The following is a 27,586-nucleotide window of genomic DNA, read 5'->3' on the forward strand; positions in this document are numbered from 1 at the left end:
AGTGACAGGAGAAGCCGTTTGTAGGTGGTGACGGGCTGGGCGCTAGAAACGGGGGAGTGGAGATTCAAATGCAGGCGCGCCTGAGCGTCTCAACGCCGTTTCAGAAGTGTATATAAATTATAGGCAGCATCATAGTACACGTCACCTGGCTGGTTTTTACACTGAACTGCTTGCGGTAGGGTATGGTCAGCCTCAAGCGCTGCGATCGCATCCAATGGTACCCGATGTACCAATATTTGCATCAGAGTTGCCTACCTTTTGAAGATCTCTTCCCGGGAGAAGCCCGGGTAAGAGAAGCAGGAGGGAGGCAATGGGGGGTGGGGCCTGAAGATTCACGCCATTAAGCCCCGCCCCCTCACGGTAAAATGTCCGCGATTGGCTAGAATTTGCATAGGGGCGGGGCCAAATGACATGATTCATGTAGAATCACGTTTTAAGCCCTGCCCCTACATGGAGACCCGCGATCGCTGCGGGTATTCTCCTCATTCTGCCCACTTCACTAGGAAGTGGGCAGAATGCGGGAGAAATGCCTACCCTTCCAGGGGTGCCGGGGGTTACCCGAAAAATCGTGAGCCTCCCGCGGGAGGGTAGGCATGCATGATTTGCATACACTTCCTGGAGATGACGTGCGCAAGTGGGCGTCTTAAGAGGCTGGTGGGCATCTACATACACAAAGCGATCGCACGCCAAGACATAGTGGGCGAGCTAATGCCGTGCGATCACCTGCCTTCCCAAATTTGCATACGCTGGGTGCGAGTGTACTCATCTAGCGAGCGGGTCTAAATGAGCCCCAGAGCTCTAACATACAATAGCTTAATGTCAGTCAGATGCTGTGAGATCACACTGGGTACAGGAGACCCACGCCTGCTGGGAAAGCAATCTAAAGGAAAGAATCCAGAATATTGATTCACCAAGCAGGGGATTCCCGAGGTTTATAAGCCACCACATTCCTACATGTTTAAGTCCAAAATGTAAAAAGACAATGCTATATTTTGCTATATTTTGCTATGAAAAACATTGCTCCTTTACATTTCTGGCATAAACATGCTGCTAAGTAAATAACCTCCCAGGATCCCAGTAGCTCAGACTGGACACAGGACTCTACGTGATGCCAGGAGATGAGACTAAGGCCCTGATTCAGAGCCGGACGCAAGTGGCTGCTCGTTCGCTCAGAGCGATGTTTGCCCAACTGCGCATGCGTACGGATTGTTATACGCATGCGCGAACCAGTCAGTGCGGCCGAAATTCATGTGTTCGCAAAATAGCGAATGCCTGATAATTTGAGTGACAGGATGAGGCGTATGTGGGTGGTAACAGGGGAAGGTGCTTGAAAACGGGGAGTGGAGATCCGATCGCAGGCGTGCTTAAAGGTCAAAACGGGCGTTTTATGGGTGTGCATATTTAAAACAGCAGCGTCATTGACCACGTCACCGGGTTATTTTATAGCCAGAACTGCTCGCAAAATTGTGGTAGCAAAAACCAACCCCAAGAATAGCGAGCAGTTCATACCCTGGTCGATGTACTCGATTAATCTATTAAATAGCGGACATGACGTATGGTGCGAGCGGCCAGGGGGCGTATTTTTCAAAAAACGAACGCAAGTTTTGTTCGCTCGTTCAGACCTAGAGGCGTGAACAGACCGCAAACAGCGAACGGTTCATTTGAATAGCCACCCCTTGTTTTAGAACGAACGACCGCAAATAGCGAGTGGCTCTGAATGAGGGCCTAAGTACAGCTTATTAGGGATCAGACAAATGACCCAATTGCCAACAATAGCTTTCACCAAATCTCTCTGGCAAAGACCTCTGCATGCAAATCATGGGAAAGCCTATATAATAAGGACATTAGCTACATAAGTACCACTGGTGTCTTCCAATAGCTATCGTCACCTTCACAAAAAAAGGTTTATTACAAGATACAGTAAGTGTATTAAAACAATATATGTTTCCTATTTTTTTTCTTTTTTCTTGTTGGAAGCAGAATGGGTTCCCAAGTCTGGGCTTTCAGGGCCTGATTCAGAGCCTGACGCTCTGACCAGAGCGCTCGCTCTGAATCAGGGCCCTCCTACCTAAAAATGGAGCGGCCTCTTGGATGCTCGCATAGCTGTGGGTTACCACCCACAGCTATAGCGAGCGTCCATGATGATGGTCGCGATGGTCAAGACCATCGGGATTGCGACGGGACCCTGTGGTAGGGTCTCGCTGCCGCAAGCCCTGGAGTGATTTTGGCTCTATCAGAGCCAAAATCACTCCCACTGACATCACTAGTGATGTCAGTGGGGCCGGACCCAGACGGTAGGCGTTCCCATGGGGCCAGACCCAGACGGTAGGCGTTCCCATGCGTTCAAAGGGGGCGTGCTGTCAGTCACCATCGACAGCACGCCTCCTTTGGTGCGAGACCCGGAGCGACAGCTTGGCTGTCGCTATGCGGGTCTCGCGCATGTGCACGACGGAGCTCCCTACGACGTGCGCATGCGCATTAGGGCACCAGCGAGCGGGTCTGAATTAGGCCCTCTGACCGCTGCACATGTATGAACTGGCAAAGCATGTGCAGGTTTGCCCGGCTGTGCAGTAAGGCTTCTGTCACTTTTTGCAGCCAGTATCATTATCGCTGACAGATAGTAAATAGGACTGAAAGTTAGGCTTCTCCCTATTTACTAAAGGGTTACCTCTGGCTGAATTTGGGGCTGATTCAGCAGCGCACGTTAGTCGGGAATCTGTACGTGCACAGAAAGGCAGCACACTGTCAGTGATTGACAGTCTGCTGCAATTTGTGGCCAGGGAGGGGCGGCAAAGGCCTCTATTTCCCAAAACGGAGCCGTGTTGTCGCTGTTGGGGGGGGGGGGGGGGGTAATGGAGAGGATCACAGTTGGCTGATGATTTCCTGGCCTCTTTCTCTCATCTGCGATGGCCAGCTTGTCTGACTCATGGTCACTAAGCCGGCCGAGGATCACGCAGCTTATCCGGTGCTGCGTCCATGGAATTACAAAGCTGCTTGTGCGCGGTTATGCACTTCCGTCCAAGTGCTGAATCCACCCCTTGTTTGCTGTTTCTCCAGAGGAAGATGGGATAGTGCATGGTAGCATACATACTGCCTCACTTCTCTTATCGCTTCGGCATCTCATGATGGCAGTAGCAGCAGATAGTGATTAAAAGAGCCTTTATTTATTTATTTATTTATTTATTAAAGTGTTTTGTTTTCTAACACAAATTACAGCTTTATGAATCTTTTTTTTGTATTTTTTTTTTTTAACATTCTTACATTTTATCTTATGGAACGTTCTGTAACTGGCAGAGCGAATTCACACCTGTTTGGAAGCATGGCGACCTGGTTGGTAAGATACTTCTACGCTGTCAGTCAGTATCACGTGTGAGCGAGTGTCACTCAGCTGCCCCAGCAATAAGTGTCATTATAAAATGTTAGGTATTGCATAGTAATAACTATATATCCTTAAGAGATGAAAATGAGCGCAGAATATCACTAGATACCAGGAGATGAGACTCAGTGTAGGTTATCGGGGTATCACGTCATCGGATATGGGGGGCCAGGCAGGTGCAAAATACCCAGGATGTGGCCTCTATTGTGGCACAGGAGGGAATGGGATGTGTAACTTTGCCCCTACTAGGTAGCAGCCACATACCCCTTGTAGAATTAATGCCATGATTGGGCATAACTGCACCTCTGCGGTGGTCCTGTCCCTCCACAGTACTGGGGTCATCTGACATCTCTGTAGCCCAGTCACATATAAGAGGATATTAGAGTGCAGGATATCAGGATATGCCCAGAGATCAGACTGAGTGCAGGATATCAGGATATAAGAGGATATTAGACTGAGTGCAGGGTATCAGGATATGCCCAGAGATCGGACTGAGGGCCTGATTCAGACCCGTTCGCGAGCGCTGAGCGCTTGCAAGCGGGTCGATGTTGCCCTAGTGCGCATGCGCACGACGGAGGGAGCTCCGTCGTACGCATGCGCGAGACCCGAATAGCGACGGCCAAGCTGTCACTATGGGTCTCGCACCAAAGGGGGCGTGCTGTCGATGGTGAGTGACGGGATGGCTTTTGGTGGGCGTGCCGGGGGCATGGCTGCCCAGACGGAGGCGTTCCCATCAGTAGTGATGTCAGTGGGAGTGCTTTTGGCTCTGATAGAGCCAAAAACACTCCGGGCTTGCAGCAGACGAGACCCTACCGCAAGGGTCTCGTCGCAAGCCCGATGGTCGCGATGCCATCGCGACCATCTTTATGGCCGCTCGTATAAGCTGTGGGTGGTCACCCACAGCTATGCGAGCGGCCAGGAGGCCGCTCCAATAACAGGTAGGACGGCCTTGATTCAGAGCGAGCGCTCTTGTCAGAGCGTCCGGCTCTGAATCAGGCCCTGAGTACAGGATATACCAGGTGACAGACCACACATAGCACAGATAAGAGATGAGCTCTCATCCTAACTTGCTGCTACATCTTCCTTCCTCCCCGCCTACCCCATCTGTGTCACCCCTGTTTGTCAGCCCCTCCCTTAAAGAATGTAAGCTCTTTTGAACAGGGCTCTCTACCCCCTTCTACTTCTCCCTACTGTATTTTTATTTATCTCTTACTCCCCACTAGGGCAACTAACACTTGGCTGCTTATGTGGGTGTAAAGGTCGCTAATATAGCATTGTTTATTATCCATGTCCGTGTCCTGCTTTGTATTGTATTGTAAGTCGCTGGTTACATATTTGATTATGTACTATGTAAGGCGCTGCGGAACACTTGTGGCGCCATATAAATAAATGATAATAATAATAATAATGAGAGATGACTCTGACATCAGTAGTCACCAAATTTGGGGATTTATTTACATTTATTTTATTTACAATATAGATAATTAATGTATCACAATCTGATAATCAACATTGAATATAGTTAGCTTTTAAATGTACATATCATGCTGTATATGTTCTGTTTTAGGGCATAATAATGCCTCTGATGATGGTCTGCTTACCTTCTATGCTTGTGTGGTGGAATACTTACCTCTCACCAGTACCCGGACGTGTGGATGTGAGTAGTTTTCTGTACTGAGTCTGCCTATGGAATGTGATTAATATAAAAAACAACTTTGTTTCATATAAATGACACAAGATCCTCACGTCTGTTGGATATCTGGCTCCTTCCCAGTAGCGGAATCACTGGGTACAGAGCAGTTTGCCCTTCTGAGTAGTATGCACGCAGTGGGTACCTTTTTAGGAATGCGCATGCAGAGAATAAGCCCTTTTACTGCTCTCAGCTGCCCCAGTAGTACTGGTTTAAGGCATATGTATTAAGTTAATGCTTAAGGGGGAAAGTCTCTACAGATACAGTATGCATGACTAGGCTAGCTGAGTCAACAACACACAGTGGAGAAGACAGCCCAGATCTATCACACTAATGTGGTGAATCCCCCCTCGCTACGAGCTTCTCCCTGTAACACAAACATTCAATCAAAGCTTTCTCATAACAAAGGGAACAGGGTTAAACACATGAGAAAACATCAACATATCATGTGACTTTGGTCTGGCCTTCTTGGTAGACAGACACGTCAGTAAGAGTCCCCTTACTGAAAGCATTGGACATAGCAACAGTCTCTTGACTCAAAAAATCATAACTGCTGTCACTCTCATGATTCTGGATGCTTTCTTCACTTGTGACCTTTATATCTTGCAAATTTGCCTATCTCAGATTGCCATTTATACCAATAAGACTTCAGATTTGGTCTCTCGATGTTTTTAGAAACACTGAATACGATATTTGCAATTTCTTCATCATACCTCTTAGGTGTCTTGCTGAGATTTGATCGATCAGAGGACCTTTACTGTGGTTGAACACTGGTAGCCTCTGGTTCAGATACATCTGCAGCTGCTGGCATGTCCAGGGTCACATACTTGCTCTGTGTGTTTCAAATTCTAGCTTTTGTCTAACTTGCACGGTTTCTTTGAATATGACATCTCTAGACCTGACAAGCTTTCTGTTACTTGTATTTTATAATCTGTAGCCTTTACTTTCATTGCAACAGCCAAACATCATGCACTTTACTGATTTTGAATCCAGCTTGCATCCTCTCTCCTTGGTATATGTACATAGACTGTACTTCCAAAGGTTCTGAGATGTTTTACCCATGGTTTTCATTTTGACCCTGCTTCAGTAGGTATTATGTCTTTGAGGGCAACTCTAGGAGAATGGTTGAAACTGCTGTGGTCATGTCTTCTGCCCACAACTGTTTGTCTAAGCCTGCACCCTTCATCATGCATCTTGCTTTCTCCACTAGTCTACAGTTTGCTCGTTCACTGACACCATTTTTCTTAGGAGTATAGGTAATGGTCAATTGATGCTCTATTCCATATGTTCCCAAGAATAACTCGCCTCTCTGCTTAGTTATTCTCCACCATTTTTCAGATCTCAGGGTCCTGAGTAAGTGACAGTCAGAACCAGCAGTCATGGACACCACTGGCCTGCCTTCAATATTCAACAGGCAGCTGATTGCTTGCTTTCCAAATTAGAATCCTTAACAGAACCCAGCTGGGATGACATAACACCTCTCACAGGTGTTACCACTAACCTCCAGCACCAATGACTCATGCATGAAATTACCCATCATTTAGTCACTATCAAAAACAGTGCCAACACTTCCATGTACCTAATTGCATGCTGTACAATTAGTGCATTGTGGCGCACTACCGTAATCCCATACTTTGTGTTTTGGAATTTGTGCCTACTGTGTTAAACACCTCAGGGTATTTAGTGGCTACCACCTCTCGGATTATCACAGCTATTACTATCCCAGTGTGTTCCCTGCATAATTGTAATGGGAAATGTGATCTGACCAGAGTTACTAAAAATAAATTGTAAAAAAATACGGGGGAAAGCCCTGTGATAATAACGCCACCTGGAGGTGGCGTTATCCAGGGTCTCCCCCGGTTACCGGACTCCTGCTCCGGGCTAACGGGGAGAGCAGAGCCGGGAGTCGGTCCCAGTAATCAGCTGTGTGGTCTAAACAGACCGCACACTGATTACTGTAAAAGAAAAATGAACTTACCTGACTCCAGGGACCGGTGATCGGGGCTCCGGGTGATATCCTCCCTCCAGTCAGCTGGTCTCCCATGCTGCACTGCGGCCCGGTCATCAGGTGATCAGGTCCCAGTGCAGTATGGGATATCACCTGCCCGGAGGCATGGAGGACATCACTGGAGGCCCAGATCATGCAGGTAAGTGTAATTAAGGGAGGGGTGGTCGCCTGGGGGGAGGTGGGGTGCGCGATCACGCGGGGCGGAGCTTAGCGCTAGGGGGGTAGCAGCGGCGACCGGTTGGCGCAAGCGCGGGGCACTAGTCATGGTATTTTTCCGAAAATACAGTGACTAGTGTGCGGATGGGATTCGCAGGGACAGATCTTTATCACAAGCTCTGTCCCTGCAAGGGATTTATAGTAAATCCCTGTGATATTGCCTGAATTCGCAATGCGAATTCACTCGGTAATATCACACTACAATCTGCATTCAATATGCGGATTGTAGTAAATAGAGCCCTGTGTAACTTATCATAGTACTCACCCTGCATCAGCTACATGTCACATTTCTCTTTTTATGTTTAGTATATTCTCTCTGGTCTCTGGATTTTAATGTGCGGGAGAATTTTACGCTGGAAGCCGTCTACGCCCCTCCTACCTTTTGTGAGTATATTGTGTCTGACGATCGAATATGTAATTATAATAACAATATGGATAATAGTCATTACTTATTAAGGAGATTATGATAATCATGTTTCTAAATATCCTGCATTTGTAAAGTGGCAACAAATTCTGCAATTCTGTAAAATGAAAGGATCGTGATACGAAGGAATCACTCCGGTATAGTGCACAGTGGTCCTGATTCAGAGACGGGCGCTAATGCGTTTGCAGCTGCGTTTTTGTACGGAATATGCTAATGGTTCAAAAGATCACCCGTGCATAGGGACGTCCAGTGCTGTATTCTTACCGTCGCTTACCAGCGTAGACATCGGTAACATAGACTGACATGGAGCGGCCACCTTGCGCTTGCGGCTAGTCTGACCAGCCGCAGACTCGTCAGCAGTGCTGACACGCAGGTGGCTCTCATGCTGCGTATGCAATCATAGTTCCGACCACCCCCTGTCAACCCCCCCAAACGCTCACTTCCTGTCAATCACTCTGCGATGGGTCTCTGTGGCCTGCGTGATTGCAGCGTGATCGCAGAGCTGTCTTCACGCATATATATGCATGCACAATGGCAAACAATCGCTCATTCTGCATGAAAATTACAATAGCGTCCATCTCTGAATCAGATCCAGTGTTATTAAGACTATGGCTCATAGTAGTAAGAACAGATGCAGATAATTTTAACTCTAATTAAATAAGAGTTTCTAATACCATGTTTTCCACAATTTACCCTTCTGCCAATCTATGCCTAATGATTCCATCTCTGAGTCCTGGGGATTCCTCTTCATGGCTAGCTTGTGATTGGCTGATGGAGGTGTCCCTGGGACCCCTGGATTGAACCGTTTAGTATGAGTTGGTGGTAGCGCATGCATGGAACATTGTATTAATTCTAATGATTTTTTAAATATTTTTATTTGATGGAGAAAAACAATTCTGGTATTAAAGGGTTAGTATGCAGAACATTGATGTCACATAAGGATTTTTCCTGGTGCATCCGAGTGCAGAGAAGATACATGCCCCATAATGTTCACTGGTGGCCATGGAGGTGCAGTGTTGGCCATGGAGGTGCAGTGTTGGCCATGGAGGTGCAGTGTTGGCCATGGAGGTGCAGTGTTGGCCATGGAGGTGCAGTGTTGGCCATGGAGGTGCAGTGTTTGTCATGGAGGTGCAGTGTTTGTCATGGAGGTGCAGTGTTTGTCATGGTGGTGCAGTGGTTGTCATGGAGGTGCAGTGTTTGTCATGGAGGTGCAGTGTTTGTCATGGAGGTGCAGTGTTTGTCATGGTGGTGCAGTGTTTGTCATAGAGGTGCAGTGTTTGTCATGGAGGTGCAGTGTTGGCCATGGAGGTGCAGTGTTGGCCATGGAGGTGCAGTGGTCACCATATAGGTGCAGTGGTATAAAGCAAAGGTGGTTTGTGCTACACATCTGGTTAAATATGACCTCCCATGACATGAAGGGCAGCACAGTTGGTGTAGTGGTTAGCATTTCTGCCTCACAGCACTGAGGCCTTTGGTTAAATTCTGATCAAGGCTTTATCTGTGTGAAGTTTGTATGGTTTCCTCATGTTTGTGTGGGTTTGCTTGGGTGCTCTGCTTTTCACCCACAAGCCAAAAATATACTGGTAGGTTAACTGGATTCTGACGAAAAATATTTTCCTGTGTGTGTGTGTGTGTGTGTACATGTTGTAGGGCATATACATACATTGTAAACTTCACTGGAACAGGGACTGATGTCAGTGACTACTCTCTATAAAGTGCTGCAGAATATGCGTGTGCTGGGGAAAGTGTGAGAGGCACCTGTGTGACAGCAGCAGTGTAAGATCAGTGACTATGGACAGGACAGGGAGGTGTTGCCTTCTCTGGAGTAACGAGCCTTTAGAAACTGTGCAGAGATATTGAAGGTTGATGAAAGTCTTATTGGAAGTAATAGAGAGTTTCATAGATAGAGCTGCCTTAAAGCAACTGAGAAATGAGAGGACTTTACTTTTAGATGATCTATTGTAGGTAGCAGCATTAATGAATGACCACAGGCGGGTGGGCTGACCATTTGGGGCCTTACGGCCAATCTTATGTTGTATTTTAGCGCTACCAGGGCCGATCCGCCTTAGCCTGCACAGTGGCTTTCCTCAGTGCCTACAATGCTAACTACAAATCCAGCATCTCCAACGTGAGTATAAAGTGTTTATCCTGCCATCTATACCTGTATTCCTGTTGTCATCTCCATCTTCTCTACACATAGACTGAAGGATTAAGGGCTACAGGTGTCTGCTGGAAGCTGTGGATGATCCAAGGGCCTGATTCAGCTTTGGAAATAGAGTGAGATATAGCACATAACTGATCATTTTAGTGACACCATGCTGCACTGCAGGGGGGGGGGGGTGGCAGATTTATAATGTGCAGAGAGATTTAGAGTTCTGAAGGGAGGTGTCCAAACTGACATCTAAATTGTAGAGTAATAATAAAGCTGTGCAGTATTTGTGGGCTACATGTAAAAGCGGGTGTAGTAGGTATTACCGCCGGCGGTTCAAATCCCGACAGCGGAAGCCCGGCAGAGGTGAAGATCCCGAATGATAATTAGGTAAGTATCGCCAATCTAATTCCCTACCCTAAACCTCCTTTGGGGGTGCCTAACCCTAATTTCCCCCCCAAGTGCCTAACCCTGAGTCCCCCCCCCCCCTTCCCCTAGCCTAACCCTAAGTCCCCCCGGGAGCCCTAAAACCTAACCCTCCTCCCCCGCGGCTGTCCACGCCAGGCTTAACTTCATTCGATATGCCGGGCGTCAGGCTCCCGGCATAGGTCTAATGACAGACGTCGGGATTTTCGACACCTGTCATTTGTACCTTACTGGGATTAGACAGTCGGGAAGCCGGCGGTCGGCATTTAGACCCTTGGCTTCCTGACTGCATCCCGCAAATGCAGACAGTATTTACCCTACATGCAAAAAAATGTATGTATTTACACCCCTTACATTGCAATATGGTTTGTCCTGGTTCACAGTTACTTGCTATACCTTATAAATTACAAATGTTTACCTCCATCTTGTACTGTTAGTATTAGTGTTACCACTTTTCTTATTTTTTTGTGTTGGCATCTTTCATTCTAAAATATAATTTGATGTTCAGGAAACTCCTTTTTGGCAGTTTTACCCCAGTTGTAGCCACGTCATAGTTACTGTACGCTCAGAGTTGGGGCTGTATTTCCTATACAGGATCATTAGTCAGATATATAGGGCCGGGCTCTGTATGGCAGCAAAGTCTCATCTACTGATGTCCTTTTGTCTTTTCCTTTTCTGTGCAGTCCTGTATTTGTTCTTTCCCAACCTGTTACTGGCTATTTTCCCATGGTTTATGGGCCTCATTCAGAGGCGGTCGGAGGATGCAAGTGGTCGCTCAGAAAGTGGGCTGCCACTAGCATCCTGACCGCCCGCCTCTGTTGCGGTCGTTAGGCTGTGGGTTTACACCCACAGCTCTTAACGACCGCTCGGGTGATGGTCGCGATGGTCAAGACCATTGCGACCATCGGGGCTTACGACGATACCCTAGGATAGGGTCTCACTTGTCGTAAGCCCCGGAGAGCTTCTGGCTCTGTCAGAGCCGGAAGCTCTCCACTGACATCACTAGTGATGTTAGTGGGGCCTCCCCCAAATGGCAGGCGTTCCCATGGGAACGCCTCCGTTTGGGCTGCCACCCCCCTGGCCCGCCTTCCAAACGGGGCGAGCTGTCAATCAACATCGACAGCTCACCCCCTTTGGAAAGAGACCCGCTACGACCGGCGCCATCGTGTGCATGCTCTGTGGGGGGCCATCGACCCGGTCCGAGCGCATCGGCGCTAACGACCGGGTCTGAATGACCCCTATAGTGTGTATAGCATCAGGGATCAGCTTCTGTGGGGACCTCCATGATACATCTTCATTTACTGTATGTGAGACCTTATTGTCTGTGTTACAGATTACTCTCTGTGTCCTGTGGATTACAGCCTGTTCAAGACATTTATTCCCTGGATACTACCGGAAACAAACACGTTTAGTGAGTATTTTTTTAATAACAAACCATATCTATATGTTTCTAAAACATGTTACATATATTATATACACGTATGTATGTATGTATGGTAGGCAGTCTGGATGCCGACGGTCTAAATGCCGACCGTCGGCATCCCGACTGTGTAATCCCGGCAGGTGTCTAATGACAGGCTTCAAAAATCCCGACGCCTGTCATTAGTCCTACGCCGGGAGCCCGACACCCAGTTTATCGATCGAAGGTAAGCCGGGTGCGGATAGACGCGGGTGGGGGGGGGGGAGGGGGAGAGTTTGGTTAGGGGGGCTCCCAGGGGGGGGACTTAGGGTTAGTAGGGTTAGGCAACCCCCTGGGAGGTTAGGGTTAGGCTAGAGGAAGGGGGTTTAGGGTTAGACACCCCTGGGTGGGGGGAGGTTGGGGATAGGCCCCCCCAGGAGACTTAGGGTTAGCCCCCCCCACCAGGGAGACTTAAGGTTAGGCTGCGGGGAAGGGGGTTAGGTTTAGGCACATAGAGGGGGGTTAGGCACTTGGGGGAGGTTACGGTTAGGCACCCACTTAGCTGTCGGGATCTTCACTGCCGGGCTTCCGCTGTCGGGATTTGAACCGATTCTGTATGTATGTACAGTATGTATGTATGTACAGTATGTATGTATGTACAGTATGTATGTATGTATGTACAGTATGTATGTATGTATGTACTAATGCAGAAGAAGGGGAACATTTAACCACATGTAATAGCTGTTTACAAACACATTCTATCATTTATATAGCTATGCGGGTAGTTATATATCATACACACAGACACACACATACTGTACATCTTTATATGATAGCAATTGTGAATAAAACAGTATTAGAACAGTAAGAAAAACAGACTGGGTAATAACAGACATACAGGGAAGTAAAAGGGTTTAGGTAAGGGATGCCAGCGCGCGGGTTCCTGGGGGTCAAAATCCTGACTCCTGCATCCCGACAGGGTTAGAATCCCGACAACTTTTGGTCAGTTTCCTAACCCTCCCCCTCAGGGCTGCCATCAGAAATGGTGGGGCCCGGGACTGACAAAATAGGCAGGGCCCCCTTCCCCCGCTACCTTATTTCTACACAATATTTCCATGGAGCACCAGGTCATGGCCGTTGAGAGCCTGGCCGGGCCCGGGTAACGGAGGGGGCGTGGCCTAATTGTGGGAGGCCTGACCACGCCCCCTTGAAAAAAAATAGAAGTAATCATCACTTTTTCAGTAAGCGTAAGCCCCCCAGCCTGGTGCTAAGCAGTAAGCTAAGCCCCCATAGCCATAGGAGACTGCTCAAGCTGTGTGCTGAGCTGCTGTGAGGGAGGAGGGAAGGGCGACACCGGACCCGGGCCCCTACCGGGCCCCTCTAGCAAGCCCAGGCTCGGGAAAACTGTACCCGCTCTTCCCCCCCCTCTCGGCGCCCATGAACCAGGTGCAGGGACAGTCTGGTTCTCCCATCATGCTCTGTCTCCACTGTCTGGGTCTGGGACTCTGGAAGAAAGGACACACACAGTCACTTACTCACTCGCTGTATTGTGCGGTGGGGTGCACAGCCAGGGGGATAGTAGCGGGCGCTGGGTGCGGACGGCCGTAGCACGTTGGTAGGAGTGGGCCTCCTAGCCAGGCCGGTCCCTGTCTGCCACAGGGGGGTAGTAGCAGGGCAGGCAGTAGTAGCAGGTGCCAGGCAGGCCCCCCCGAATGTCTGGGCCTGGGGATTCAGTCCCGGCAGTCACCCCCTGATGGTGGCCCTGCTCCCCCTCTCGCTCCCCTTTTTAAACAATGTCAAAAATCATCTGTTAGTAAATCTGTGATTTAGATCCTGAAACACAAAATCAAATTAAAACTGATTAAAATCAATCAAGGATCTATCAAAATAGAATCTCAGTAAATATACGCCATTGGGTACTTTTTTGAAATAAATTTTTACTAATTACAATTCATGGATAAATCAGACAATTGTAAAGGGTTCACAAATTCTCTAGCCCCACGATAGATGTAACTTCTATTAATTAGGGAATAAATAAATCACAGAAATGTATTTGGGGTCTCCGTGTATATGTGAAAGTCAGTGACTGCGCACATCAGCCGGTGCCAGACAGGAGATGGACATGTCCAGGGAGCATTTCGTTCTCTCTTCACCTTACAGGGGTCTCTGTTACTGTCTGCCTCCTCTCTGTCAGCCACTGTGTGTGGAGGCAGAGCATGTGGGATAAGACGGGAGCTGACACTGATGTACATTACTAAGCCTTGGAGAGAGATTTGGGGGAGATGTACTAAGCTCTGGAAAGTGGTAAACTACCACTCACTCAGCTCCTAACTATGATGTTACAGGCGGTGTTTGAAAAATGACAGTTAGGAGCTGATTGGTTGATAGTTTATCACTTTCCAGTTTATCACTTTCTAGAGCTTAGTACATCTGCCCCAAAGTGAAGAGAGATAAAGTACCCAGCATTTAGCTCTTAACTGACATTTTTCAAACACAGGGGTCTATTTACTAAGCTTTGGATGGAGATAAAGTACCAACCAATTAGCTCCTAACTGTCATGTTACAGGCAGTGTTTAAAAAATTACAGTTAAGAGATGGTTGGTTGGTAATTTATCTCTGTTCACTTTGGCTTAGTAAATATACTCCAAGGTCTCTTACAGAGACACATTCAGGTAGTAAGGATTTGGAGATGGTTGTGGGTAAATACAGACAATCTCAAACAAATGAATGGTGAGCGGTGGTGTGCGAGTGAGCGGTGTTGTGTGAGTGGGCGGGGTGTGCGGGTGTGCGAGTGAGTGAGCGGTGGTGTGCGACTGAGCGGTGGTGTGGGAGTGAGCGGTGGTGTGTGAGTGGGCGGTGGTGTGTGAGTGAGCGGTGGTGTGTGAGTGAGCGGTGGTGTGTGAGTGGGCAGTGGTGTGGGATTGGGCGGTGGTGTGTGAGTGCGCAGTGGTGTGCGAGTGAGCGGTGGTGTGCGAGTGGGCGGGGCAGCGGCTGAGACAGAGATATGACCGGGCAGGACAGGGCTAGCAGTGAGAGAAATATAGGGGTATGCAGAGATGGGTGGGAAGAGAGGCAATAAAAGAAATAGAGCCAGGCAACATTGGGCATAAGCAGGGCCGGCCCTAGCCCAAAGTTTTTGGTAAGCGAGTATATTTTTTGGCGCCCCTTTTACAGTGCCCCCGGTAGTGGTCCCCCTTGTGCCCCCAGTAGTAAGCCCCTTATATAGTGCCCCCAGTAGTAGTCCCCCTATGCTGTGCCCCTTATGTAGTGCCCCTAGCAATGGTCTCCACTGTGCAGTGCCCCCAGAAGTAAGCCCCTTATATAGTGTCCCCAGTAGTAGTCCCCCCATGCAGTGCCACCAATAGTGGTACCCTTTATGCATGCCCTTTAAACAGTGGCCCCAGTTGTAGTGCCCCCCCCTATGCAGTACCCCCAGTATTGCCCTTTATATAGTGCCCCCAGTAGTGGTCCCCCCTTGTAGTTCCCCTAGTAGTAGTCCCCCCCTTATAGTGCCCCTAGTAGTAGTCCCTCCTCTTGTAGTGCCCCTAGTAGTAGTACCCTCTTGTAGTAGTCCCCCCAGTCCCCCTTGTAGTAGTCCCCCCAGTAGTAGTCCCCCCCTTGTAGTAATCCCCCTTGTAGTGCCCCTAGTAGTAATCCCCCCTTGTAGTGCACCAAGTAATAATCCCCCCGTTGTAGTGCCCCCAGTAGTAGCCCCCCCTTGTAATGCCCCCAGTAGTAATCCCCCCTTGTAGTGCACCCAGTAATAATCCCCCCCGTCTGTAGTGCCCCCAGTAGTAGCCCTCCTTTGTAGTGCTTCCAGAAGAAGCCCCCCCTTGTAGTGCCCCCAGTAGTAATCCCCCCCCGCAGTAGAGACGAAATAAAAATAAAAAAGAAACACTTACCTAAAACCCCGCTCCTGCTCCTGGTCCGCCGCCACTGTCAGCTCCTCCGTCAGTCCTCCGGGCTGCTTTGCATTATGGGAAAGACGTCATGACATCTCTCCCATTACCCACTGCGGGAACCGGAAGATGCCCGGCTCCGGCAGTGGGAGCAGGCAGCTGATAAGAGTCTGTCTGACTCTCATCAGCTGCTAAAGACACAGAGACACAGACTGCCCGCGGCCCGCATGGTGCGCAGCTGTGGCACCCTCCACTATGTGGCGCTCTACGCAGCTGCGTACCATGCGTAATGGGAGAACCAGCAGTGGGCACAAGAGTACAACATCTTTATATATATATATATATATATATATATATATATATATATATAAATATAAACATTCACTAGATGCATGTGATACACTTTTAGTCTTTTACTTTATATTATCCTTTCATATTTGTACATGTAGGTGAATTAAATTAGGAGCAAGTTTGCTTAAGTGAGATTGCATCATGAAACTAGCATACATTGTGTGAATACGCGCAACTTGGAAATGTTAGAAATGACGATTTTGCTACGAGGTTACGTGACGTTTTTACAACAGGAAAGAGCTGGGGGACGTGCATGAAAAAGTGAGAAAAACATCCTGGACCCCAAAAAATTGGCAACTGAGATAACCGTATGCAGTACTAGATGACTATTAGGGGTAAATTTACTAAGATTCGAGATATGTGGAGATGACCATCTCAGGTGATTAATTAATTTTTTTCCTACTTGCAAATTACTAAAGGCAAATTCAGATGAGTTAGGGCTCTATTTATTAACATTATTTTTACTAAAATAAAGTGAAAAAGGGTGTTTTCACACCCTTTTCACATTATTTTAGTATCACCTGTAGTTATTACAGGGCAATTGGAGTAGAATTAGTAAAATTCTACTCCAACCCCCCGTATCACTTATTTTGAGTAAAGCAGATCGCATTTCCCATAATTGTAATGGGAAATGTGATCCGACCAGAGTTACTAAAAATAAATTGTAAAAAAATACCGGGGAAAGCCCTGTGATAATAACGCCACCTGGAAACATTTTTTTTTTACCTACCTGAATCCAGGGACCGGTGATCGGGCCTCCGGTGATGGCTGCTCTCCGGTCAGATGGTCTCCGACAGTGCACTGGGGCCCGGTCATCAGGTGATCAGGCCTCAGTGCAGTATGGGAGATCACCTGATCGGGAAGCCCAGAGAAGATCACCGGAGGCCAGGAGGATGCAGGTAAGTGTAATGAAGGGAGGGGGGGTCGCGGGGGAAGGGAGGGGGGGTCGCGGGAATCCGCGATCGTGGGGGCGGGGCTTAGTGCCAGGGGGCGGGGCTTAGCGGTGGTGGGGGGGTAGTAGCGGTGGTCGGTCGGCGCATGCACGGGCTCTTAGTCGCAGTATTTTTTCCGGAAATAACGCGACTAGAGTGCGGATGGGATCTGCAGGGACAGAGCTTTATCGCAAGCTCTGTCCCTGCAAGGGATTTATAGTAAATCCCTGTGATATTGCCTGAATTCGCAATGCGAATTCAGGCAATATCACACTACAATCCGCATTCAATATGCAGATTGTAGTAATTAGAGCCCTTAGAGAGAGATTTCTCTTACTCGTAAAACTCGGGTGAGATAGCAATCTCTAATCTTATCACCATCGGGCCAAATCGGAAATACTTTTCACCTAAAACCTACATCTCTCAAATTTCCCAAAAGTCGGGATGACAAGCTCTGGTGAGATAGGAGCATGGTCAGAAACATACACAAATCATTGTGATTTGTGTATGTTTCTTTCTGTAAATGGTAAAAATAGGGTTCATTTTTTTTTTTTCAATTACTGGAGGTTCCCCCAAAACACTAACCAGCCCGGACTCGCCAGCTAGTCCTGGTTTTTAACATTACAGGGAAAAACATGTGTAGGGATCCCCTGTAATTTAAGAACTACCACCAGGCAGCAGGGACAGAGCTGGTTTTAAATATACGCGTGAGGTTCCCTGTATATTTAAAACCAGCCCTGGACCCTTTCTAACGGGGGACTGGTGCCACAGCCAGGGGTGCCCTTTCACCTGGCCCTCCAGCCTCAGTATCAGCCCTGATTGTTAGTCAGCCTAGGCCAGTGATCCCTGGGGAGTTGGGGACCCCCCCAATAATAGTGTCACCCTCTCCAGGGCACCCCTGGCCTAGACTGATAGCCCGGGGCTATCCCCGCCACCCATGGGCGGTGGGTGGCGGGTTGATAGTGTCTGTGTATTGTGTAAAAATTTGAATATTTCACATTGTCTATACAGTGGAACTACATGTCCCAGCAAGCCTCCCCCGCATGCTGGTACTTGGAGAACCACAAGTACCAGCATGCAGGGCATTAACGGCTCAATGGTACGTGTAGTTCACCTGTAAAGAAATGTGTTAATAAAACACAACACACATCATCAAAATAAAATGTAATTACATACATACATACACATACATACTCACCTGGTCCCAGATGTTCACGTCCTCTTGTCAACGTACAGTATCCAATGGAAGTACCTGTCAAAAAAGCTCCAATACTCACCTTTTGGCCCACGATGTTCTCCACAGTAATCCAGAGTGGCCCAGATACTCTGTATCAACACGCATCAGTATGTTGATAAAGTAACAATAATGAGAACTTAGGGCTTGAGCTCTTATTATTGCCGGGATGTCAGCCAATCAGCGGCGGCTTACATTAGCGGCCGCTCATTGGCTGGGACCCATGTGGACTTAGCCAATGAGCGGCTCCTCCACGTGGGTCCCAGCCAATGAGCGGCCGCTAATGTTGGCTGCCGCTGATTGGCTGGCAGCCCAGGACTGATGTCTACTCATTCCCACGAGCTGTCATTAGCGCAGTGTAACAGTATGTAGAAACATGTTGTTACAGTGTATGCGGAGCCCATATTGGCTTTCTGCGGAGAACATCGGGGGAAATAAAGGTGAGTATTGGATCCTTTTTAACAGGTAATTTGTTTGGATATTTACGTTGTCCTGGGGACGGGAACATCTGGAAACAGGTGAGTATGTGTAAATGTGTTTATGGATACATTAAAGCTTTATTATCACGGTGTGTTCTGTGTTTTATTAACAATTTCTTTACAGGTGAACTACAGGTACCAGTGGGCCCTTAATGCCCCGAATGCTGGTACTTGTGGTTCTCCAAGTACCAGCATGCAGGGGGAGGCTTGCTGGGACCTGTAGTTCCACTGTAAAGACAATGATAAAAATTAAAATTTTTACACTACACCTAACACTATCAACCAGCCACCCACCGCCCAGGGGTGGTGGGGATAGCCCCGATTTTCAGCCCAGGTCAGGGGTGCCCTAGAGAGGGGGACCCTTTTATTGGAGGGGTCCCCAACTCCTGGGCTGACTAGCGGTCAGGGCTGATGCTGTGGCTGGGGGGCCCGGTGAAAGGGCACTCCTGGCTGTGGCATCAGTCCCCCGTTAGAAAGGGTTCAGGGCTGGTTTTAAATATACAGAGAACCTCACGCCAATTTTTTTCTCCATATATTTAAAACCAGCTCTGTTCCTGCTGCCTGGTGCTGGTTCTTACATTACAGGGGATCCCTACACACTTTTTTTCCTTGTAATGTTAAGAACCAGGACTTGCTGGCAAGTCTGGGGCTGGTTAGTGTTTTGGGGGGACCTCACATAATTTTTTTGTTACAATTAACCCGTTTATTACAGGCACTGTAATCTCGGGTGATATAACTCACTTGAGCTTGCTTTAAAATCACCCGAGAATCTCGATCTGCATCATCATCGACAAACTCGTTTTTCAACAAATCGCCTGTTGGTAAATTTGGTAAAAAAAAAAAGTGAAAAAATCACCCGAGTTCAGGCGAGTTATGCCGAGATGAATCACTTTGAAAATCGGGTCAATCCCGATTCTTAGTAAATTTACCCCTAAGTGACCATAAGGAAATACTGGAGGTTATTTTTGCACTTTTTATTATTGGTGGAAAAATGAGAACCAGCAAGTGGTTATCTACAAATTAAGTTTTCAGCATTTTGGGTCTACAGGAAAGGGATTTTTCATTGTTTATATACAAGTGTATACAAAGTTGTAAAAAACAATTTTTAGCTCTTATCTGCAAGTTCAAAAGCCCCCCTCCCATCAATACACCTCGCCATACCTCTCCCTCATCATTTAACCCATTATTCAACTTTTTAATGTCTTTATTGACAAAATTATACCATTTAGACCCTATCCAAGTACATGATTATAGTTTCTGAGGAATGTACCAGAGCTTCTGCACTGACGGCCAGGTTCAGAGATGGACAGTATTGCACAGTCGCAGGGAAGTGCAGGGAAGCTGCTGGACTATACCGCCCAGCAAGTGGTGTCTATAGTAAATAGTCACCTCCTGCGTTGCATCTGTGATCCGAATGCACCATCTGTAGTCCCTGCCTTGGATCACCATCACAACCGGCTTATGCAGCCTGGCCGGTGCCTGGTCACTACCGAAGCCAGGAAATCTGGATCCACCATTACAGACCCCGGCCTTGTCCCTTTCAGAAAATGGTGGCGACATGTCCCCAAAATGCTGCAGCGTGTCAATCATGCAGCATCTTGGGGGGCATGCAAGCGGTATCTCAGGACCCATTCTGCACATGCGCAGACCCCAAAACATCGGAGATGTACGTTAACCATCGGGTTTGCATACATCTATTAATTAGGCCCCTGTGCCCCAACATTTGCACCTTAATATTTTCACCCCCTTTTCACCTGCCCAGGTGACTGCACACAAAAAGAATATGCATTTCCTCAGAAAAAACAAAGCAACTTTGGAATTAAACTGCAAATGTAAATCATGGTACAAGTTAGCCATGAGAACGCCTGGCAGTACCCAAGTCTCTCCTAATTGAAGAAACCACATTATTAGCTTTTTCTAAAAAAAAAGTCCAGGAAAGATGACGTTTTACCTCGTTCTGAGTTCCTTTTTTTTGGAGGGAAAAATCAGACCTCGGCGTGCAAACTCTAACCTATCCGAGCCTGCACATCCCTAATTTATTCAGTTTAACCTGAGTATATAACTGAGGAAAATGTTTTGATTTTGATACTTAAAGTTTGATACATAGGGGTCTATTTACTAAACAGTGTTGGGAGACAGAGTGAAAAGTGATAAGGTACCAGCCAATCAGCTCCCAACTGTCATTTTTCAAACACAGCCCGTGAGATGACAGTTGGGAGCTGATTGGCTGGTACCTTATCACTTTTCACTCTGTCTCTTAACACTACTTAGTAAATAGACCCAATAGAGCTTTCCTCTTAATGTTACACGATATCTCAAGGGGATGAATGAAGGTTTTAAAATGTGTGATCTTATGTAAGCAATAATCCTGTGCAGTCAGAGCACTTTAGAGTGTACGCTCTTCTGTTTAGACTTTTTATCTATCTGCCAACATTGAGTATTCTTCTACAGACATTTGAGAGGGAAGATCACTGTGGGAAGTTGTATTAGATGCCATTTTGACAACATAATTTCTTGCATTGTAACTGGTCTATCCATGCAGGGCCGCCATCAGGGGGGGACTGCCGGGCCCAGAGTCCCGGGCCCGGAGAGAGCGGGGGCCCGGGAGACAGCAGTGCAGAATATATGAATCAGCACAGCGGTATTTGATATATGGTGCCCGCCGCAAGACATTATAGCTTGCGGACCGGCAGCCAATCAGGAGCAGTCATTGCGGCCGCTCCTGATTGGCTGTCGGTCCGCGAGCTGTGATTGGCTCGCGGGCAGCGTCATATTTCAAGTACCACTGGCTGCGCTGTGTCTCCCCGGCTGCTGATTCATATATTCTGCACTGCTGTCTCCCGTCCCGGGCCCTCTGAAGAGACAAGGTAGGAGGAGTCCTGCCCTGTGCCCCTCCACATACTGCAAGAAACCAGCAAGCCTTCCCTGCCCTAACCCTCTACTCCAGTCAGCCTTCCCTGCCCCATGCTCCCCTAGTCTAGCCAGACTTCCTTGCCCCATGCTCCCCTAGTCTAGCCAGCCTTCCTTGCCCCATGCTCCCCTAGTCTAGCCAGCCTTTCTTGCCCCATGCTCCCCTAGTCTAGCCAGCCCTCCTTGCCCCATGGTCCCCTAGTCTAGCCAGCCTTTCTTGCCCCATGCTCCCCTAGTCCAGCCAGCCTTCCCTGCCCTGTACCCCCCTAATCCAGCCAGTCTTCCCTGCCCCGTCCCTCACCCCAGTCCAACCTTCTCTGCCCTGTGCCTCCCACCTAGTGTACCTAGCCTTCTCTGCGCCCCCTAGTCCAGCCAGCTTTCCCTGCCCTGTGCCCCCCAATTAAGGTCCAACCTCCCCTGCCTTGTGCACCCCCAGTCTAACCTTCCCTGTGCCCTCCCAGTCCAGCCTTCCCAGCCCTGTGCCACCCATTCCCATCCTGCCTTCCCCACCCCATACATTGAGAATTTTTAAACTGGGTCATGCACTATTGACGGCCAACTTCCCCCTGTGTAGCTCCACCCACATTATACACAGCTCCACCCACCTCTGTGCCATCCGCTGGGGGGGGCCCTGCCTTATTTGTCAGTACCGGCCCCCACAATTTCTGATGGCAGCCCTGTATCCATGTCATACATTCCTATGCCCAGTTATGTGTCTGTGGTCTGTATATTACTGATAGAGAACCCGCTGCTGTCTCCTAGAATGGTACGGTCTGGCAATGTAACTGGTTTCTCCATGTCATACATTCCTACACCCAGTTATATGTCTGTGATCTGTATATTACTGATAGAGAACCCGCTGCTAACTCCTAGAATGGTACGGTCTGGCAATGTAACTGGTCTCTCCATGTCATACATTCCTACGCCCAGTTATGTGTCTGTGGTCTGTATATTACTGATAGAGAACCCGCTGCTGTCTCCTAGAATGGTATGGCCTGGCAATGTAACTGGTCTATCCATGTCATACATTCCTACACCCAGTTATGTGTCTGTGATCTGTATATTACTGATAGAGAACCCGCTGCTGTCTCCTAGAATGGTACGGTCTGGCAATGTAACTGGTCTCTCCATGTCATACATTCCTACACCCAGTTATGTGTCTGTGGTCTGTATATTACTGATAGAGAACCCGCTGCTGTCTCCTAGAATGGTACGGTCTGGCAATGTAACTGGTCTCTCCATGTCATACATTCCTACACCCAGTTATGTGTCTGTGATCTGTATATTACTGATAGAGAACCCGCTGCTGTCTCCTAGAATGGTACGGTCTGGCAATGTAACTGGTCTCTCCATGTCATACATTCCTACACCCAGTTATGTGTCTGTGGTCTGTATATTACTGATAGAGAACCCGCTGCTGTCTCCTAGAATGGTACGGTCTGGCAATGTAACTGGTCTCTCCATGTCATACATTCCTACGCCCAGTTATGTGTCTGTGGTCTGTATATTACTGATAGAGAACCCGCTGCTGTCTCCTAGATTAGTACGGTCTGGCAATGTAACTGGTCTCTCCATGTCATACATTCCTTTACCCAGTTATGTGTCTGTGGTCTGTATATTACTGATAGAGAACCCGCTGCTGTCTCCTAGAATGGTACGGTCTGGCAATGTAACTGGTCTCTCCATGTCATACATTCCTATACCCAGTTATGTGTCTGTGGTCTGTATATTACTGATAGAGAACCGCTGCTGTCTCCTAGAATGGTACGGTCTGGCAATGTAACTGGTCTCTCCATGTCATACATTCCTACACCCAGTTATGTGTCTGTGGTCTGTATGTTACTGATAGAGAACCCGCTGCTGTCTCCTAGAATGGTACGGTCTGGCAATGTAACTGGTCTCTCCTTGTCATACATTCCTACGCCCAGTTATGTGTCTGTGGTCTGTATATTACTGATAGAGAACCCGCTGCTGTCTCCTAGAATGGTACGGTCTGTCAATGTAACTGGTCTCTCCATGTCATACATTCCTACGCCCAGTTATGTGTCTGTGGTCTGTATATTACTGATAGAGAACCCGCTGCTGTCTCCTAGATTAGTACGGTCTGGCAATGTAACTGGTCTCTCCATGTCATACATTCCTATACCCAGTTATGTGTCTGTGGTCTGTATATTACTGATAGAGAACCCGCTGCTGTCTCCTAGAATGGTACGGTCTGGCAATGTAACTGGTCTATCCATGTCATACATTCCTACACCCAGTTATGTGTCTGTGGTCTGTATATTACTTACAGAGAACCCGCTGCTGTCTCCTAGAATGGTACAGTCTGGCAATGTAACTGGTCTCTCCATGTCATACATTCCTATGCCCAGTTATGTGTCTGTGGTCTGTATATTACTGATAGAGAACCTGCTGCTGTCTCCTAGAATGGTACGGTCTGGCAATGTAACTGGTCTCTCCATGTCATACATTCCTATACCCAGTTATGTGTCTGTGGTCTGTATATTACTGATAGAGAACCCGCTGCTGTCTCCTAGAATGGTACGGTCTGGCAATGTAACTGGTCTCTCCATGTCATACATTCCTATGCCCAGTTATGTGTCTGTGGTCTGTATATTACTGATAGAGAACCCGCTGCTGTCTCCTAGAATGGTACGGTCTGGCAATGTAACTGGTCTATCCATGTCATACATTCCTATGCCCGGTTATGTTCTATATATTACTGTTAAAGAACCCTCTGCTCTCTACTAGAATGGTACGGTCATGAAGATAATGACTTATGGGCTAGCATTGTTCACCTTTTGGAAAGGATGGCAATCACCAAATACAAGTGAAGTGAGTATGTGTTATTGTGTTACACACACTTTATATACAAACATTATAGTTGAGAAGACTGCAGCTTTTGTTTAATATTATGGTACAATATTCTCCAGATTTACATACACAGAGGGAGTATTATAGCAATAAATCTTGATTACTATGTTAGACAGGAGCAAAGGACACGGGTGAAAAGTGAAGGGGGGTTGGGGAACGGAGATCGTATTTTTATTAAATGAATAAATAAACCTGGTATGTTCCTAGACTTGCGATTAAAATTGAAGATCACGAAGAAAGGACTTTCGGGTTCATGACCAGGAGTCATTCTGAGTATGTGTAATATGATGCGAGCGCCACAGGGGATGTTGGGAGGGATCTGTTTGGATCCATCTTGCTACACAATGCAGTAAGCAGCCCATAGGCTTCTAATGGCCAACACCATCTACAGATGGCTTGCCCGTCGGGTCCAAGCTCCAGAAAATAACACATTCTGGAGCTTGGTACATACAATAAGGGAAGTGTGGCCTGCCCAGTGTCTCTAAAGACATTAAGGGTCTGATGTAATAGGGAGAGAGTATAGAAAATCAGAGAGTTGTGAATGTGAGAGTTTAGCAGTATTGTCTCACATCTGGATGACAGTATAGATCGTGAGAGCTACATTTGGTGAGTTTCCATATCCTCGTACTCTATTACATTGGGCGGGTTTTCATTGTCTCAGACTCTATTACATTAGGAGAGTTTGCATGTTCTGAGACTCTATTACATTGGACAAATTTTCATGTTCTTAGACTATATTACATTGGCCGAGTTTTCTCAGACTCTATTACATTAGGTGAGTTTCCATATCCTCGTACTTTATTACATTGGGCTAGTTTGCATGTTCCCAGACTCTATTACATTGGCCGAGTTTTCATTGTCTAAGACTCTTTTACATTAGGAGAGTTTGCATATTCTCAGACTCTATTACATTACATGTGTTTCCATATCCTCATACTCTATTACATTGGCCAAGTTTTCATGGTCTCGGAATCTAATACACTGGACGAGTTTCCATGTTCTCAGACTCTATTACATTGGGCCAGTTTAAAAAGTCTGATAGGTTACTGCTAAACTGTCACATTTTTTAAACTCTCACCGTATTACATTTGGCCCCATGTGTGTAGGTGTGTATTTGTGTGTGTATTTGACAATAATACACCTACACTACACATTTCTGTAAATAATATCAAAGATAGGAGATGCCAGAAAGCTCACAGCAGGTATAACTGAGAATGCATGCCAGGAATGTTGATAACCAAGTGCAAGCATGCCCTAGTAGCCAGTAAATTGAGCATGGATGCCCAGCTGAGAGTGTGTTGGAATATTACAATATTCTCTTATTAAAACATTATTATTTATTCTGCCTGTATAAGGAGTTACAAGTGTAAGGTGCATCTGAATGCAAACACAAAGCAGTGTAACCATATACCATAAGCCGCATGACATAATTTCTCTTCTTCCAGGTACAGCAGATATATCGGGCTATTCTCCTTTCTCCAGTAATACTGGCATCAGAATGAATCTAATGTAAACCAAAGTGATTGGACAACAGAATCTAAACTATTTCCCATGTGCTGTGTATAATAAAATGTTGTGTCCTTTGCAGTGATTTATACTTTATTCATAGTTTTCATTTACTTCTACCACAACCAAAGAAAGGGGAGAAAAGAACTGTGCTGTATCAATTGGTCAATGCTTAAGAAAATTTACCCCTTAGAGTGGATATATTTTTAAAGTGAGCGTTTTTAGAAGTGAGTTTTAAAAGTGATGTTGCCAGTAGCAACCAGTTAGATTCTACTTAATATTTAACTAGCACCTTCTAGAAGATAATAGCTAGAATCTGATTGGTTGCATTGGGCAACATCTCTTTTAAAACTCACTTGTAAAAACTCTCACTTTAGTAAATTTACCATCAGGTGTATGAATAAAACAATGGCCCTCATTCAGAGCCGTACGCTCTGAGCAGAGCGCACGCTCTTAATGAGGGCCGGTCTCCATGAAAATGGAGCGTCCTCCTGGACGCTCATATAGCTGTGGGTCACCACCCACTGGCTATACGAGGGTGCATTATGATGGCCGCGATGGTCGTGACCATCGCGACCATCGAAACTGCGAGCCGGAGCCTGCGGTTGAGGTTTTCAACCGCAAGCTCCGGAGTGATTTTGGGTCTATCAGAGCCAAAATCACTCCCACTGACATCACTAGTGATGTCAGTGGGCCGGCTTTTGACGGGAGGCGTTCCCGTGGGAACGCCACCGTCAGGGAGGCACACCCCCGGCACGCCTACCAAAGGGGGCGTGCTGTCAATCAACATTGACAGCACGCCCCCTTTGATCGGACACAACGAGCGAAGGACTTTCCTTCGCTCGTCGCGTCTGGCGCATGCGCACGACGGAGCTCCCTCCATCGTGCGCATGCTCAGTCCAGAACATCGACCCACTTGCGAGCGGACAGCCGCTCGCGAGTGGGTCTGAATCAGGCCCTATGTCATTTATTACGATCTCTATTAGATACAATATTGCATGGGTCCCAGCAAATGTATAATCACACATAAAACCTGAAAATATTCACAATAAAATTGAGACACAATTTGTATAGAATTAAACTGTCTATCTCCCTTCTTAATGTATTACACCAGTGTCCAAGTCTCTAGAGCATTTTAAGAGGACAAGGGGACAACACTCCAATCCAGCACAGTGTGAGGTAGTACAGCAGATACGAGCTGATAGTGTCCACAATAATAGTCAATAAGATATAAAGTGCAAAATTCCTTCGGTATGATCTTCGAATAACCCGGCTATTAGGGCTGTCAGGGCTGCTTACCTGGATGGCAGTTTCCAGCAATCGATCCCCAGCCTGTTACCCTCCTATTACAGCACCGCACTCACGCTGATCAGTCCCGGTGACAAAGCCATCCCTCCCGTGTGGTGGGCAGCAGGCAAAAGGGTTGAAGGAATGTAAGCTCCAAAAACTTAGCAATTGAACTCCACATTTGTGCCGGCTTAGGAGTCTGGTGTGACTGCTGGATCCCTGCTTATGTTGGTAATTTGTGGATACTGAAGGCAGGCTCTAACGCGTTTCTTTACTAGCAGGTAATTTCATCAGCGGATGAATTAATCTAACATAAACCAAACTGATTGGACAACAGACTAAACTATTTCCCATGCGCTTTGTATAGTAAAATGTGTAATATTTGTAGTGAATTGTACTTTATTTATAGTTTTCATGTACTTCTGT

At 47.2% G+C, this 27,586-nt stretch overlaps 1 protein-coding gene across 1 annotated transcript in view; it reads left to right on the top strand.

Moving 5' to 3' along the window:
- The window catches only part of LOC148481832 (uncharacterized), a 142,826-nt gene extending 116,872 nt beyond the window's left edge, over positions 1 to 25,954 (top strand). The window contains exons 21-26 of the mRNA XM_088452937.1: positions 4,944 to 5,033; positions 7,597 to 7,674; positions 9,759 to 9,842; positions 11,623 to 11,700; positions 24,245 to 24,328; positions 25,813 to 25,954. Coding sequence (XP_088309063.1) covers positions 4,944 to 5,033; positions 7,597 to 7,674; positions 9,759 to 9,842; positions 11,623 to 11,700; positions 24,245 to 24,328; positions 25,813 to 25,869 — 471 coding nt within the window. The 3' untranslated portion in view covers positions 25,870 to 25,954. The remainder of the gene's footprint in view (positions 1 to 4,943; positions 5,034 to 7,596; positions 7,675 to 9,758; positions 9,843 to 11,622; positions 11,701 to 24,244; positions 24,329 to 25,812) is intronic.
- The last annotated feature ends 1,632 nt before the right edge of the window (positions 25,955 to 27,586 follow it).

The sequence above is a fragment of the Taudactylus pleione genome, unplaced genomic scaffold (genome assembly GCF_031769625.1).
Source record: "Taudactylus pleione unplaced genomic scaffold, aTauple2 ptg000559l, whole genome shotgun sequence".
NCBI classification, from domain to species: Eukaryota; Metazoa; Chordata; class Amphibia; order Anura; family Myobatrachidae; genus Taudactylus; species Taudactylus pleione.